At 44.4% G+C, this 17,305-nt stretch overlaps 1 protein-coding gene across 50 annotated transcripts in view; it reads left to right on the top strand.

The window, feature by feature from the left end:
- Positions 1-17,305, top strand: part of ZMYND8 (zinc finger MYND-type containing 8) — a 160,047-nt gene that overhangs the window by 80,738 nt on the left and 62,004 nt on the right. For all 50 annotated transcript variants that reach the window (XM_054674533.2, XM_054674528.2, XM_063803056.1 and 47 more), the window contains 4 exons: positions 1,469-1,524; positions 5,121-5,198; positions 6,554-6,669; positions 11,987-12,468. In XM_054674533.2, the coding sequence (XP_054530508.1) occupies positions 1,469-1,524; positions 5,121-5,198; positions 6,554-6,669; positions 11,987-12,468 (732 nt within the window). The remainder of the gene's footprint in view (positions 1-1,468; positions 1,525-5,120; positions 5,199-6,553; positions 6,670-11,986; positions 12,469-17,305) is intronic.

Below are 17,305 nucleotides of genomic sequence, written 5' to 3'. Positions count from 1 at the left end.
AACTATAGCAGGGCTGAGAGTGCAAGGAGGGGAAAAAGGAGAGGCACTAGGCATTAAGAATGTGTGGGTCAGGTGCAGTGGCTCATGCCTATAATCACAGCACTTTGGGAAGCTGAGGCGGGCGGATCACTTCAGTCGGGTTCAAGATCAGCTTGGCCAACATGGTGAAACCCTGTCTCTACTAAAAATACAAAAATTAGTTGGGTGTGGTGGCGCATGACTGTAATCCCAGCTACTCTGGAGGCTGAGGCGCAAGAATCGCTTCAACCCAGGAGGCAGAGGTTGCAGTGAGCTGAGATCTGTGCCCCTGCACTCCAACCTGGGTGACAGAACGAGACTCCATCTCAAAAAAAAAAGAATTGGTGTAAAGATTATAAACTCAAATATATAGAAAGGCCCCGCCTATCAAATTATATAAGCAAGTGGATGAGGTCAGGTAGAAGAACAAAAACATTAGCACAAGCCAAGGAGGCTGCAGGTCAAGTGATGTGCTGTGGATCATGGAGAACAGAAAACTCCTACCTGGCCTGGAAAGGTCGCTGTTGGCAGCTCCAGTGCTCCATTGATTATAGTTATTGGATCTTCTGAGTTTTCAAGGCAAACCAGAAATGTAGGTATATTGTGTGTTCGTGTGTGTGAAATCTTCATGTCAACAAATTTACAATTTCTAAAAATACCATAAAGTTCAAAGAAAACATGACTTTGGACCATCTTGTCGTCTGGTTTAGTGTAGAGTTAGACCTGGGGCTAGATGGTTACTTTATTAGCTAAGTAATGTAAGTGGTGACTCCTGAACCTTGGCTTACTCATTCATTAAATGGGCACATTTTGTTCCTGCTTCCTAGTATGACTTCTTGAGGAGCTGAGAAGAAAATGTGTGTGTGTGTGCGTGCGTGTGTGTGTGTGTGTGTGTGTTGTTTTTTTCTAGAGGTGGGGTCTCGCTATGTTGCCCAGGCTGGTCTTCAACTCCTGGGCTCAAGTGATCCCTCTGCCTCAGCCTCCCAAGGTGTTGGGATTACAGGCATGAGCCACCACGCCTGGCCCAATAAGAAAATGTGTTTTGAAGCACTAGCCACACCAGAGCTATTCAAGAAAATGTCTTCTTTCTCTTGTATTCTTCTTGGGTTGGCGTCTGGGACAATGGGTAGAATAAGGCCTTTTTTCATTAATTCGAGCCTTTAGGATGTCAAAGCATTTTAAGAATATTAATCCATGATCCCTAGGGAAACCCACATAAATTGCTCAGTTGCAGAGAAGATGACATCGAGGCGCCAAAGGGTCGTCGACATTGATGGGAGGAATCACATAATGTGAATTACTATTAGAAGCCAGGAACCTCTGGTTTTAGCCTTTAAAAGCTTGATCCTGGGGGAAAAGCAAGTAAACACGTTGTTAGCGGAAGTAAAGTCCCCAGGCCCGGTGTTGCAGTATTTCCATTAGAATTAATCCTGTTTTCTTATTCCCTTAGGAAATCACAAATTGACGCAAATAGCGAAAGTAGTCATCAAAATCTGTGAACATGAGGTATGTGTTTCCCACTGTCCTGTTTTAGATGCACCCAGAGGGAGGGGATGGGGCAGCTGAAGTTTCCATTTGCAGAATCTCCTATTAGGTAGCCGAGGTGATTTTGGAATTTGTTGAGGCCACACCCCTACTCTTCAAGGAAAGTAAAAAGAACAAAGAGGGGCCCCAATGTATTATAAAACACCCTTACTGTAGCAGTGATCTAATGGAGATGGAAAGGATTTTTTGTTTTTTACCCTTGAGTCACCAGTAAGCACCGGGCCCTCCTGTCTTTTCCTGATTGCCTAGATAGAATTCGTAATTTCTAACCTTGGCCCCACAGCCTGGTATTGTTTCAGGTCCCTTTTGGTCCTCTTGCAGAAGAGGATTTGGTATCTGGGGGCATGTCCTTGACTGCTTCTGGGAGAGTGGCCTAGGTGTCCAGGAGAACCTGTTTTCTTGCAAATGCCCATAATTGTGATGGCGTGGATGGAACAGACCTCTTAGGCGTGTGAGCTGTGAGGCTCTGGTGGTTGTGGGACAGGCTGGCAGCCAAAATGGTATGAGGGAGCTTTTCTTTATTAGATCTCATTGTGAGAATAAAAAAATGAGATGGAATGACCTTCAACCTGTCAGTGTGCTCCCATTCATTCATAAAGAAAAACTGTTCAGATAGCACTGGGACCCATCCATGTCTTTTTATATATGGATATATAGATCTAGATCTAGATATATCCAGATAGATAGATAGATAGATAGATAGATAGATAGATAGATAGATACCTGGCCAGGTGCAGTGGCTCACACCTGTAATCCCAGCACTTTGGGAGGCTGAGGCAGGGAGATCACTTGAGTCCAGGAGTTCAAGACCAGCCTGGCCAACATGGCAAAACCCCGTCTCCACTAAAAATACAAAAATTAGCTGGGTATGGTGGAACACGCCTGTAATCCTAGCTAAACTGGGAGGCTGAGGCAGAAGAATCGCTTGAACCTGGGAGGCAGAGGTTGCAGTGAGCCAAGATAGCACCACTACACTCCAGACTGGGTGATAGAGTGAGACTCTGTCTCTGAGAAAAAAAAAAAAATCTATCCTTATAAATTTATATCTATATATAGATACAGTTATCTATGTATTTTTTGAGGCAGGGTCTCAACATGGACTGGGTGCACCATCACACCCAGCTAATTAATTAGCCTGGCTATTTTTTTTTAAAATTAATTATTTTTTTTTTTTTGTAGAAATGGGGTTTTGCCATGTTGCCCAGGCTGGTCTCAAACTCCTGGGCTCAGGCGATCCTTCTGCCTCAGCCTCCAAAGACGCTGGGAATATAGGCCTCAGCCACCAAGCCCGGCTTATGTCTGTATATTTATGTAGAGAGAGTTTTATAAACTGCTTTCTCACTTAGTTTATTTTATGTATTTTCTCTGTTTCCTAGGTAATTAAACTCGTAGGAAGAACAGAATTTTTCATGGCTGTATAGTATTACATACAACTCATGGACATTCATTTAATTACTCCTCTTGTCATTAAATAGTACCCAGTTTTATCAGCATCTTAAGTAACAAGGTGATGAATATCATTGCGCATTTGATGATTTCCTTAGTTTAATTTTTAGAAATAAAATTACTATGAGGCCGTGAACATGTCAGATGTTCCAGTTACAATGAGGCTATGTCCTTTCCAATATTGGGAGTTGTAATTACAAAACTATATGTAAATATGTGCCCCCCTGCCCCAACGATGTGATCTGTAAAAATGGTAGGCATCTTACTGTGATTTTAGTTTGCATTTCCTTGAAGAAAGTCATACAGGCTGTTTTGGATATGTTCCTTTGGAATAGCTCAGAAGTAGAGTGGGCTTAGAAGCAGGAGGTGCACTCTGCCATCCATGCATTTGTTCGCACATTCATTCGCTTACTTACTGGCTGACCTGTGAAATCTGTTAGTCTTATAATTATTGAGCACCTGTTAAATATGTGGCACCTTGCATGATGATAAGAGTTAAAGAGAAGAATAAGGCAGATAGTGGTAGAAAGGAATAACAAATATCAGTGCAGTGGTGACCTGCATGGGCTTTGGAGCCCGACTACCTGGGTTCAAATCCTGACCATGCCACTTTGTTGCTGTAAGACCTTGGGCAGGTTACTCAACTTTTTGGGGCCTCATTTTTTTTTTTTATCTCACGAGGTGTAAGGAATACAATGAGTTAATACTTACAGAATTCTTAGAATGATACCAGCACACTCTAAGTCTTCAGTAAATGTTAATGGGCAATATTGATTACTCTGTCACTTGAAGCACTTTACATTTATCTCATTTAATTTCTTATAACAGCCCTTTGTGGTGGGTGCTGCTTTTTTTTCTCTTCAATAGATCAACATATGGGGGCTCTGAGAAGAGAAGCAGCTTACCCTAAAGTCACAGAGCTAGTAAATGGTGGAGTCTGACTTGAGATCCAAGAAGGGAGCTTCTGGGATCTTTGGCTCTAAGCCACAATGTTATTCTAGGGGAATGTACTTTCTTATGAGAGAAAAGGACAATAAATAAGTTAATTGAATTTTCGGATTGTCGTCAGTGGAGCTGAAATAGGGCAACATGGTATTAATTAGCTACTCTGGACATAGAATTGAGCTTGGCAAGCAGAGCAGGCCAGAGTGGCTGGAAGGGGTTGGGGAGCGGAATTGCTGCAAGGTGAGCCGAGACAGGTGGGCTGGGGCCAGATCACATGTGGCTTTGAGGGAACCTGTCAGGTCATTAGACTTATTGTTAGTTTCTCAGCTTGGTACTGCTGACACTTAGGGCTGGAGAATTCTTTGTTGCAGGGACTATTGTGTACCTCTTAGATTCCAGTAGTCCCGCATCCCTCCTTCGGGCTACTTGTGACAATCAAAAATGCCTCTAGACATTGCTATGTGATCCCTGTGGGTGGGGGGAATGGTTAAAGTGCTCTGACAGAGAACTACTGGGTATAATGGGAAGTCACTGGGGGCTTTTAAGCAGGGGAAGGACAAGAACAGATTTATGTCTATAAAAGGTGGCTCTGGGTTGGGCGTGGTGGCTCACACCTGTAATCCTAGCAGTTTGGGAGGCTGAGACGGGTGGATCGCTTGAGGCCAGGAGTTTGAGACCAGCCTGGCTAACATGGCAAAACCCTGTCTCTACTAAAAACACAAAAATTAGCTGGGCGTGGTGGTGCACGCCTGTAATCTCTGCTACTTGGGAGGCTGAGGCATGAGAATTGCTTGAACCCGGGAAGCGAAAGTTGCAATGAGCCCAGATCGGGCCACTGCACTCCAGCCTGGGCAGCAGAGTGAGACTCTGGAGGAAAAAAAAAAAACGGTGGCTGTGGCTGCTCTGCAGGGAATATCTGTAATGGGGGTAAGAGTGGAAGTGGGTGACGTGGGGAGTTAGCTGTTGCATTGGTCCAGAGAGAAAGGACGGTGGCTTGGACTGGGTGTAAGCATTGGGAGTGATACATAGTGGTTGGATTCATCTCCAAGGTGTTCCCTCTATGGGACTTTAAAACATCTTAACCTTCAAAATCATCAAGCATTGATTGAGGTCCACAAGATATCCACCCCTGGGGTGACACATTCTAATGTATTTTTGCTTTACAGATGAATGAAATCGAAGTATGTCCAGAATGTTATCTAGCTGCTTGCCAAAAACGAGATAACTGGTTTTGTGAGCCTTGTGTAAGTTGGATTTACTTTGCTTATTTCATTTACTGAACCCTGTGCCTTGGATGACTACCCTGAGACAGCTTTTTCCAGGTGGCTTATTAGATGAAACTTTGGATGGAGTTTTAAGATAATTTTTTGCTGATAAAATTATGGCAGAAGGAAAGTAATCTAGGTAGGATAAACCTCTTAGGCTGAAAGTTCATGTGCCAGAGATAGCATCATGGTTTCCTGGGTTGATTAGCCTGGGCAGACTGCAAGGTGCAGCATAAAAGGGAGCTCATCAGAGATGTGGGATGCAGCAAAGCTGTTCAGATAATAAGATGAGCTTAAATCAGTGTGGATTTACAAATCATGTTGGTTCTATTTTAAGAGGTTTGAAAATACTTCCCTGGATTAACTCCATAGTCCCTCCGAAACATGGTTCTTGGGGGAAATAAAGTCACCCTAGTTTCCCTGTGGATCTGCCTTTTCCAAGCTGGGGTTCTGCAGAGAGAAGTACATTGTTGGGATGCACTGGTGTGTGTGTTGGGGGTGGGGTTGGCGGGTTGGAGTGGGTTTGGAGGCAAGATTAGGCGAGGAAAGTTGAGAAAATATACTTTGCATCTCTTCGTGCTTTTGGAGATTAACACCGGAATAGCTAAGCCTTCAATAAAGAATAAAGGTAGCAAAATACTGCCCCTTATTAGATGCTAGGTATGATGCACATTTAATCCAAAAACAGAAGGTATTGGTGTCATTGTCTCTGTGTATGTTGCACAGAAAGGTGAAATGTCTTGCTCGTGCCTGCCCAGATAATAATGGTACAGCTAGAATCCAACCCTGGTTTTCTCATCTTTCTTTCTTTTTTTTTTTTTTTTTTTTGAGATGGAGTTTCGATCTGTCGCCCTGGCTGGAGTGCAGTGGCGTGATTTGACTCACTGCAACCTCCACCTCCTGCGTTCAAGTGATTCTCCTGCCTCAGCCTTTTGAGTAATTGGGACTACAGGCATGTGCCACCACGCCTGGTTAATGTTTCTGTTTTTAGTAGAGACGGGATTTCACCATGTTGGCCAGGCTGGTCTCGAACTCCTGACCTCAGGTGATCCACCCGCATTGGCTTTCCAAAGTGCTGGGATTACAGGCGTGAGCCACCATGCCTGGACTTCATTCAGCTTTTGATTTCACCATTTAACTCCATTTGCAGTTTTGTCCAGGTGTCTTGGCCACACACCTTTTAGGGAATACCACACGGGCCGACCCTGCTTGAAACTCTTTTTCCACTCATGGCCTGTGTCCCACGGTCCTGCTTCATCCTCACATACCAAACTTTAGTGGGCATCTTGCTGTCAAATATGTACAAACTCTGGATCTTGTTTTTCTTTTCCTAGAGCAATCCACATCCTTTGGTCTGGGCCAAACTGAAGGGGTTTCCATTCTGGCCTGCAAAAGCTCTGAGGGATAAAGACGGGCAGGTCGATGCCCGATTCTTTGGACAACATGACAGGTGGGAGTTAATAACAGGCTTGGAACATGTAGCTTTCACTGAACTTTGATACTGTTATTAGATAAGAAAAGAAGTGGAGGCTGTAGCTATTATTCTCATTATTGTCATGATACCAACCATTGATCTTGTTGTTGAAATAAATTTCCTGTGGTATGTTAAGCTTGGTAATGGCGTGGGCTACAGTTTTCTCAGGTGTGTTAGAAAATCATCTTACTTTACTGGGTCTGTTGATGAAACCAACATTGGAATGGGTTCTGTGGCTGTTTGAAGTGCTGCTGTTCTTTTTTGTTTTGGTTTGATTTTTTGGGAGGGGGTTTCTGAAGTAAATTAAACCTCCATGGAAACTGCTTTCCAAATCATTCTTTCAAAGAATAGAAGTAGTTTCCTAGATTGCCAGTAAATGAATCTCTTATCATCATGCTGAGTAGTTCTCTCCTGTTCCCTTTTCTCTGAAGCTACAGTGGGAAGGGGTTGCTGTTTTGACAGGTGTGAGTCCTCCCTCCCAGCCTTCCTGCCCTCCCCTTTCCCTCCGTACACGGCAGAGTGAATTATTCCAGCTAATAGCAGTTCCCTGTAGAGCAGAGCCTGCTGTGTGCTTGAGAACAACAGGTAGGCAGAGATGAGCAGCGGTTAATATCTTAGTTCTCTTTTATCAAGTTATGATTAAGTAAGGCAAAGACCCTTTTGAAACCCTACCAATCAGTTTGAGAAAGCGTGTTAGTATGTAGCGAGACTACTTAAAATATATATACTACAAATTATGTACACACACAGAGTGTCCAGAAGCTGAAAATTGGTTTCCCCTGTTAAATTTTGCTAGTCGTCTTGCAGACCAAAAGAGTGAATTCCCAAGTCATTTGCAAACTCATTTACTAGGAATCCCAATGGTCCACTGTCAGAAGACAAAATGGAAATTATTGAGATGGTGCTGGATTTGGTAGGAAGTATTGCACCTTGACTTTAATTCCTTTATTCCTTCATTCAAAGAAATACATATTTGATGCCTGCTGCGTGCCAGCCTGTGTAGTGGAAGCTGGTGATTCAAATGTTTCTGCCCATGTGAAGGCTGACATCCTAGCGGGGAAGAAGGATGATACACAAGTGAACTAATAGGCAAGATAATCTCAGGTCAGGAGGTAGTGGTGGGGGCCTGGTGTGAAGATCTGGGATGAGGGACCAGGAAGAGCAGAGGTCGGGAGGGGAAGGGCTGAGGCTGAGAGGGTTCAGGAAATGCTGGGAGGATAGTGGGGTTTAAACAGGGTCAGGGAGGAGAGGATGCTCACAGCTGGAGTCAGAGGGGTAGGCAGGAGTTTGCTTTTTATTTGAAGAGCAGGAGGAATTGGTGACAGGCTGTACATCCCTCCTCTTCATCAGAGCATGACAAATGTGAACCATCTTGATGATTTGGGATTCTTACTCTATAGGTTGATACAGTAATACAGTATGAGTAGATATACTTAGGACACAGGCAGGATGGGAAAAAATAATACCTACCCCCTTGCACCCAATATTCCCAGACCCTTATGGTTGATGGCTCTAGTCTCTCAGCTGTGACTGCTCTGCAGGGACCTCCATCTCTCACCCGTCAGACAGCGACTGAAGGTGGCTTACAGAGCATGAAGGACGGCGTGTGAGTTGGCCAGCTCTGTGTGCAGAAGCTGTTTCCCAAAACCTTTTGTGTGTTTAGGTCTTGGTTCTGGATGAGAGCTGTCGTGGAAGCTGGCCTCCTTCTGTTTGTGAAAAAGAAAGCAGCATGGGTCTGATGGTCACCAGTTTCGAAGCCCCTCTCAGCACCTGCTTTAAGGGAGTGCACCGTGTTGTTGGGCTTGTTTTGGGAGAGGGGATCCCCTGGAGGGAGTTGTTCAGGACCTTCCACAGTGGTAGAGAAACAACTTTGGAGGTCTTGGGATGTTTTAGTAGGCTTTGGGCAGGGAGTCTCTGACCACCATTCTTTTTTTTTTTTTTGGAGCAGAGTCTTGGTTTGTCACCTAGGCTGGTGTGTGCAGTGGCGAGCTCTCGGCTCATTGCAGCCTCCCCTTCCCGGATTCAGCCATTCTCCTGCCTCAGCCTCCCAAGTAGCTGGGTCTACAGGCATGTGCCACTACGCCCAACTAATTTTTTGTATTTTCAGTAGAGATGGGGTTTTGCCATGTTGCCCAGGCTGGTCTTGAACTCCTGGATTCAACCGATCCATCTGCCTTGGCCTCCCAGAGTGCTGGGATTACAGGCGTAAGCCACTGTGCCTGGCCTGGTTTTGTTTTATAGATGCACAGTCATATAAAAATGTAGGAAATATTTTATTAAATGCCTGCAGAGTTAAAAAAAAAAAAAAAAGCGGACACCAACCAATTGCCTTTTATGTACTGGGCAGTGTTTTAAGTGCTTTTTTGTAGAAGCTGCTTTTATGTCTATTTTATCAATAAGAAAACTTAAGGTCAGAGAGTGCCTAGGGTCACATAGCTAGGGAGAAGCCACCGTGGGGTTAGATGTGAGATAATGTGAAACTAGATATTGTCCCCCGCAGAGACTGTGTTTTGTCAAGCAAATCTAATTTCGCTTGAAATACTTCCTGGGCTTGTTTTATTATTTATTTATTTATTTATTTATTTAAGAGGGGGGGTCTTGCTCTGTCACCCAGGCTTGTTTTATTTATTTATTTATTTGAGACAGGGTCTCGCTTTGTTGCCCAGGCTGGAGTGCAGTGGCTCGTTCAAGCAATTCTCCCACCTCTGCCTCCTGAGTAGCTGGGATTACAGGGGCGTGCCACCACATCCGGCTAATTTTTCCATTTTTAGTAGAGATGGGGTTTCACCGTGTTGGCCAGACTGGTCTCAAGCTCCTGACCTCACGTGATCCTCCTGCCTCCGCCTCCCCAAGTGCTGGGATTATAGGTGTGAGTCACCATGCCCAGCCTTGGACTTGTTTTAAAGAAAAGAGACTCTTTTCCTTCCCTGCCAAGCAATTTCATGGAAAATAGTTGGGGGAAGGGAACAGTGAGCGCCTTGGATACCGGACAAAAGTGTGTGGGTGAGGTGGGTGTGGAGCAGGTCAGGGGGGCGAGGTTATGATACCAGGACCAACTGGTGATAAGCTCCTGGTGGCCCTGCCTCTTGATTCTCCAGAGAAGGACTCACTCTCCTTTTTCTCGGTGACAGAGCTGAGGCTAGCTCAGGAAGGGGGAGTCATTTGCCCTGGGACAGCCCTGGAGACCCCGATGTCTTCTCAGATCTGTCCTGTCTAGTAGTCCTGATCTGTGCCCGCTCACTTTGAACGCAGAATCTCACCGTGAGGCAAACTCTTACCTTGAGAGCATCTAGCATCTGGCTTCTGTTCCGCTCTGCCCCTCTTGCTGGAGATACGGTTCTTCAGGTCTCAGGAGAAAGACAGCAGTCAGAATGGATGAGAAGCTGGTGATTTCCAGCCCTCTGATAGAGCAGATCGATATTTTTGGGGTGTTTAGTTTTAGTTTGTGTTACGATCTGGTATCACCGAGACTTGCAAACAATCCGCCTGTATTCTGAATTCGGTCCCAGGGATATGCTTTATTTCTCCTGGGTTGTTTTCTCTTAGATGCCAACTGTTGAAATGGGGGTAAAATGTAACATAAGAAGTCTATTTTGTCTTCTTCTCTTTAAAATATTGGAAAACGTGGCAGTATTGGGTCCAGATTCCTACATGGTTGCTTTGGATCGCAACTGAGTAGATACTGCTTTCTCCCTTTCCACCAGACGTGAGTTTTCTGCTTCTGCAAAGTCCCCTTTGCTCCCCACTGCTTTCTACCGGGCTTCAGTTTGTGGTCTGTGAAATCTAAAAGGCCACCTTGGAGGTTGGGTGCAGCGGCTCACACCTATAATACCAGCTCTTGGGGAGGCCAAGGTGGGAGGATTGCTTGAGTTCAGGAGTTCAAGACCATCCTGGGTAATGTAGCGAGACCCCATCTCTACAAAAGTATACAAAAGTTAAAAAATTATCTGGGTGTGTTGTGGCGCGTGCCTGTACTTCCGCTACTTGGGAGGCTGATCTGGGAGGATTCCTTGAGTCCAGGAGTTTGAGGCTGTAGTGAGCCTTGATCATACTTCTGCTCTCCAGCTTGGGTGACAGAGGGAAACCTTGTCTCTTAAAAAAACAAGCAAAAAAGACTGGGCACGGTGGCTAATACCTATAATCCCAGCACTTTGGGAGGGTGAGGTGGGTGGATCACGAGGTCAAGAGTTCAAGACCAGCCTGGCTAACATATAGTGAAACACCGTCTCTACTAAAAATACAAAAATTAGCTGGGCGTGGTGGCACACACCTGCAGTTCTGGCTACTTGGGAAGCTGAGGCAGGAGAATTTCTTGAACCCAGGAGATGGAGGTTGCAGTGAGCTGAGATCATGCCACTGTGCTCTAGCCTGGGCAATAGAGCGAGACTGTCTCAAATAAATAAATAAATAAATAAATAAATAAATAAATAAATAAAATGAATTAATTAAACAAACAAAAAATCCCCCACAAAAGCCTTCCTTGGAAAGCTTATTCTCACTAGTTTTTCCAGCCAGAAACTGGGTTGAGGCCAGCAGATCATACATGGTAGCCAAGTTATTTCTGGGATGTCCCTGTATCAGCTACGTGGTCACCCGCAGCAGCGGTTGTGGTGTTTCCACCTCCCCTGGGGGCCACTGGCTCTGGTTCTAGAAAAGCTGCTGCTGGCATTGTTTGTTCTGCAAAAACATGCTGTCATGGGTCTTTGCAGAGCAAAATTGGAATGTGGGGTATGGATGTTAGGAAGATGGAACTGGCCTGGGATGGGAGGTGGAAAGTGCACGCCTGGAGGCGAATGGGCTCCTTTTTCAGTGATTTTCTGTGTGAATTATCTTACATTCAAAAACATGTACCTCCTTTTAGGGATGCAGTATTCCAAAGTTTCCTTCTGTTCCTATTTCAAATGGCAATGGGAAAAAGAAGCTTTTTATGTCTGAGTGTGACCTGAGGAATAAGTCTCTTTTCAGAGGTGTTGTCGGATGCAGTGGCTGATTTATTTTTCTCTACTAAGAGAAAACCAAAGAGGATTGTTTCTTTAGTGGCTCACAATGACTAAGTCTATTGCACTTTTAAATGTTTTCGCTAAAGTTTTGTTACTCATGTTCTGTTATGGTAGAACATGCTTGTTAAATGGATCATTAATTAATCCTTCAAACCAAGTTTTTTTTTTTTTTTTTTTTAATGGAATAAGAATCTTGGCAAACATGCTTGGCTAATTTGGTTCACATCAAGAAAAAAGCAATCTTGGAAATTACTGAAGTTGACTTAAACTCTCTTTATCTTTTGCCCTTCCAGGGCCTGGGTTCCAATAAATAATTGCTACCTCATGTCTAAAGAAATTCCTTTTTCTGTGAAAAAGACTAAGAGCATCTTCAACAGTGCCATGCAAGAGATGGAGGTTTACGTGGAGAACATCCGCAGGAAGTTTGGGGTTTTTAATTACTCTCCATTTAGGACACCCTACACACCCAACAGCCAGTATCAAATGCTGCTCGATCCCACCAACCCCAGCGCCGGCACTGCCAAGATAGACAAGCAGGAGAAGGTCAAGCTCAACTTTGACATGACGGCATCCCCCAAGATCCTGATGAGCAAGCCTGTGCTGAGTGGGGGCACAGGCCGCCGGATTTCCTTGTCGGATATGCCGCGTTCCCCCATGAGCACAAACTCTTCTGTGCACACGGGCTCCGACGTGGAGCAGGATGCTGAGAAGAAGGCCACGTCGAGCCACTTCAGTGCGAGCGAGGAGTCCATGGACTTCCTGGATAAGAGCACAGGTCAGCTCCGTGCGGGGGAGCGGGGAGGAGGCCCCTTGGACACGGGGGTTTCCCATGGGTGCACACCTGGTGGGCCCAAGCAGGTGAGCATCAACCAATCGTGGGGAGCTGTAGGGGGCCACAGAGCAGATTTTCAAGAAGTCACCAGTGGAGTTCTTGCTGCTAGTAACCCAGAAATGAGAAAAGTGTCCCCAAAAGGCCACCTGGAGGTTATACCTAGAAGTAGATGGAGATGGCCAGAAATCTTGTGGAGTTCTGTTCAGATGTCACTGCATTTTGGATTATTGACTTTCCATAACACAAATAATTTTGTTTTAGTTGAAATTGTATTTTTCTGTCAAAACCCTACATTCATACTAAACAGTGCAAATCTTAGAGAAACACATATGATAAAAAATAATACTTGACCAGGCGCCGTGGCTCATGCCTGTAGTCCCAGCACTTTGGGAGGGCAAGGCAGTCAGATTGCTTTAGCTCGGGAGTTCCAGACCAACCTGGGCAACATGGCAAAAACCTTGTCTCTACCAAAAATACAAAAATTAGCTGCTCGTGGTGGCGTGTGTCTATAGTCCTAGCTACTCTGGGACTATAGTTGAGGTGGGAGGATTGCCGGAGCCTGGGAGGTTGAGGCTGCAGTGAGCTATGATTGCGCTGTTGTATTCCAGCCTGGGCAAAGTGTGACCCCTTGTGAGACCCTGTCTCAAAAAACAAAAACAAAAAAAGGTAAAAAATAATAATAGTACTCTGTCTTCCCAGTGTGATCCCATTCCCTTAAAGGTCATATCTTTTAATAGTTGTGTTGTGTTTTGTTTTGTTTTTTTTTTTTTGGAGACACAGTCTCGCTCTGTCACCCAGACTGGAGTGCAGTGGCACCATCTCAGCTCACTGCAACCTCCACCTCCTGGGTTCAAGTGATTGTCGTTCCTCAGCCTCCCGAGTAGCTGGGATTACAGGTGCGCGCACTACTACGTCCAGCTAATTTTTGTATTTTTAGTAGAGACAGGGTTTCACCATGTTGGCCTGGCTGGTCTCGAACTCCTGACTTCAAGTGATCCACCCGCCTTGGGCTCCCAAAGTGCTGGGATTACAGGTGTGAGCCACTGGGCCTGGCCCAAAGTCTGAGTTTTTAAGTAAAACCTCCAATTCTTAAATGTCAGGTTTTTAAGTAAAATCTCCAATTATTAAATGTCAGTTTAAGATGTCTTAGAAGATTTTCCAGAATGAATAAAGCAGGTTGGAGTACCAGCTTTAGGCTTCTGGCCTAAAGCCTTGGACAGCCTTTCACACTCGCTTCCTTCCTTGGTCTCTCTCTCTCCCTCCCTCTCTCCCTCACTCCCTTCCTTCACACAGGAATTCTTTAAGGAGCAAGCATCAGTTCTTCAGGATACCATGAATGTCCCCAAAAGTTAAAATAATGAGGACTTAGTTGTGAACTCAAATAATTCTACTGACTTTGCTTGTGTTGTTTCTTGGGAAATTTTTTTTCTTTTTTCTTTTCCTTGGGTTATTTTCAAGAACTGCTTCTAGCTGCTCCCCAGATGGTGGTAGGAGGGGTAGAGAGAGCCTGTGGCTTTTGGTTCTGTAAAATAAAGGCTGCAGTCTATATCTTTCTCTAGTTCTGATTCATAGCCGTGTGGTCCTAGACACTCATGGTTGAGTCATAGAGTTTTGTTTTGGAATTGACATAATTTGTGTTGACACAGTTTCAGAAAAGTCTTCCTTTTTACCCCCTTGTTTCTGACCAGAGTCCTTAAAAGCTTACTTTGTTTCATGACACGGTTCCATTTAAGCCAAGTTCACAAAACATGGTACTTAATTACACAAACCCTTCGGCACATTAATTCCCATAAAGAGCATGCTTTTCAGGAAATGTTTAAAATTTTAACCTTGGCAGCGACTTTGTGAATTAGTGTTGCCTGAACTTTCATTGCCATGGTTTTCTGCCGTATTTTATTACATGCTTAAATATGAAAATTGTAACGCAGCTTTGTCCTAAGCTAAACACAATGTATAGGCTCGTGTGTTTAAATTGCTTGTTGTGGCTTTTCCTAATATATGTGAAATTAATACATAACTAGTAAAATGAAACATGGCATATATATGACCATTGGTTCTCCTGCACATTTCAAAAAATTCAGTTTTGTAGGAATATAAGAACAGGGATAATGTGTTTAATTTAGCTTCTGTCTTCCCTTGGGAGGTACAAAAGGAGAAAGATAAATGACATCAGACTTCCTGGAAAAATACCTCATTCTTTGAGTGCTTTTTAGGTGAGAAGTTAGTCGAATCCCCCATTTGAGTAGACTTTAAAGTCCCTTTCCTAAAATATAATCTCCTTGCTGGTATGTGCTTAGGTCATTTTACTAATCATGAATTAGCCAATGTGTAGTGTAGGAAGAGAGAGTGATATTGAAAATTATTTTATTCTTACAAATTGCCCCCATTTCTGTCAGGGGCTAGATAGTATATATTTTAGGCTTTTTGGGTCTTTTTTCCAACTCTGCAACTAGTCATTGTTGCACTAACGTAGCCACAAGCTGCTGTAGTCCCAGCTACTGAGGAGGCTGAGCTGGGAGGATCAATTAAGCCTAGGAGTTTGAGGCCACAATGACCTGTGATTGTGCCACTGCACTCCGGCCTGGACAATAGAGTGAGACCCTAGCTCAATAAACAGCTAGCTAGATAGAAGAAAATAGAGCAGCCATAGACAGTTAAAACTTTTTTAATGGACACCGGAATTTATTTATTTATTTAAATTTTTATATTTTTTGATATGAAGTCTTGCTCTGTTGCCCAGGCTAGAGCGCAGTGCCACGATCTCGGCTTACTGCAACCTCCACCTCCTGGGTTCAAGTAATCCTCCCACCTCAGCCTCCCGAGTAGCTGGAATTACAGGCATGTGCTACCATGCCCAGATGTTCTTTGTATTTTTAGTAGAGACAGGGTTTCACCATGTTGGCCAGGCTGGTCTGAAACTCCTGACCTCAGGTAATCCGCCCGCCTCAGTCTCCCGAGGTGTCCAGACACTGGAATTTAAATTTCATATAAGTTGCATGTTTCATGAGCTATTAATTCTTTTCCCCCCAACCATTAAAAAAATGTTAAAATACCTTTCTTCGCTTGCAGGCCCCTCAGGAACAGGTGATATGCCCAATTTGACCCTTGAGCTATAGTTTGCCAACCACTATTACAGACTAAGAGGATTAGAAGAAACTGAGTCAGTCTTCACATTTTACAGAAGGCAAATTGAGAGCCATGCAGAGTGTAAGGGAGGTGTGAAAGTCCCCACAGCCAGATTCTGCATCCATACCTGTTTCCTTTCTCTGCACCCTACTGCCATCTGCTGTTAGCAGTGATAATAGCATTTAGTGGAGGGAGATGGGAAATTTGTATTAAAATGCTTCCACAGTCAGGATAATATAATTGAGATAAGACAGTAGTTCACCCAAAATCGTGTAAAATAATTGCCATGTCATAGAATAGAAAATAATATAGTAGCCTCACCAGTGAAAGTTTTGTAACCAGTAACATAAAACTACAGATTGAAATGTTATTGCATAAAACTTGTACAACAGTGTAGAAATCTTGTTTTTGTTTAGAAGATTGGAGAACTCAGAGCTGTGTGCCTATAATCCTTAGAACTGGATATTTAGCTTTCTAAGAAGCACTTTGCTCAGCCAGAAGCCTTTAACTCACAGTGTCCTATAATCTTGCTAGCTAGGCGGCCTAAGTGGTTAATATTCTCAGTGATTTTTGTAGTTCCCCCTTTATATAGACCTCCTGGCCAGAATGGTTACCTTCACCGGTATTTGTTTGCGCGATCTGGATGTAAGTTATTAATATGTATTAGGGTCAGAGTCGGGGGGCCTGACATTCACCACCCTCTGGGCTAATGGTCCTTTGGTCTGGTAGCTACACTGTGAGTTACCATTTAAGAAAGGAAAGAGGGTCCGGGTGCGGTGGTTCACGTCTGTAATCCCAGCACTTTCGGAGGTCGAGACAAGCGGATCACGAGGTCAGGAGATTGAGACCATCCTGGCTAACACGGTGAAACCCCGTCTCTACTAAAAATACAAAAAATTAGCTGGGCGTGGTGGCATGTGCCTGTAATCCCAGCTACTTGGGAGGCTGAGGCAGGAGAATTGCTTGAATCCGGGAGGCAGAGCTTGCAGTGAGCCGAGATTGCACCACTGCACTCCAGCCTGGGCAACAGAGTGAGACTCTGTCTCAAAAAAAAAAAAAAAAAGTTTTCATATTACTCCCCCCCTTTTTTTATAATTGTGAAATCAATATGTTTTTGTCATAAATTAGTTCTTTATTACAGAATTTAAAGTCACTGATGGCTGGGTGCAGTGGCTCATGCCTGTAATTCCAGCACTTTGGGAGGCTGAGGTGGGAGGATCACTTGAGGTCAGGAGTTTGAGACCAGCCTGGCCAACATGGCGAAACCCCGTCTCTACTAAAAGTACAAAAACTTAGCCAGGCGTGGTGGCACACGCCTGCAGTCCCAACTACACAGGAGGCTGAGGCAGGAGAATCACTTGAACCCGGGAGGCGGAGGTTGCAGTGAGCTTGAGATCATGCCACTGTACTCCAGCCTGGGAGACAGAGCGAGACTCCATCTCAATCGATCAGTCAATGAAATAAAGTCACTGACAATCTCACCTCTCACAGCCAGCCCTTAGATTGTGTTTCCAGAGCTTTTTATATGTGGTTATAAGTCCTACTGTTAAGCTGAAAGCTCAAATACAGGGATCAGGCAGATATGGCAGTGAGTGAGGTTGGGGAGTGGTAGGTAGAGACTAGGATGAATGAAAGCAGACATACGTTTCTTTCC

The sequence above is a fragment of the Pan troglodytes genome, chromosome 21 (assembly GCF_028858775.2).
Source record: "Pan troglodytes isolate AG18354 chromosome 21, NHGRI_mPanTro3-v2.0_pri, whole genome shotgun sequence".
NCBI classification, from domain to species: domain Eukaryota; kingdom Metazoa; phylum Chordata; class Mammalia; order Primates; family Hominidae; genus Pan; species Pan troglodytes.
This window is presented reverse-complemented; position numbering and strand designations above follow the sequence as displayed.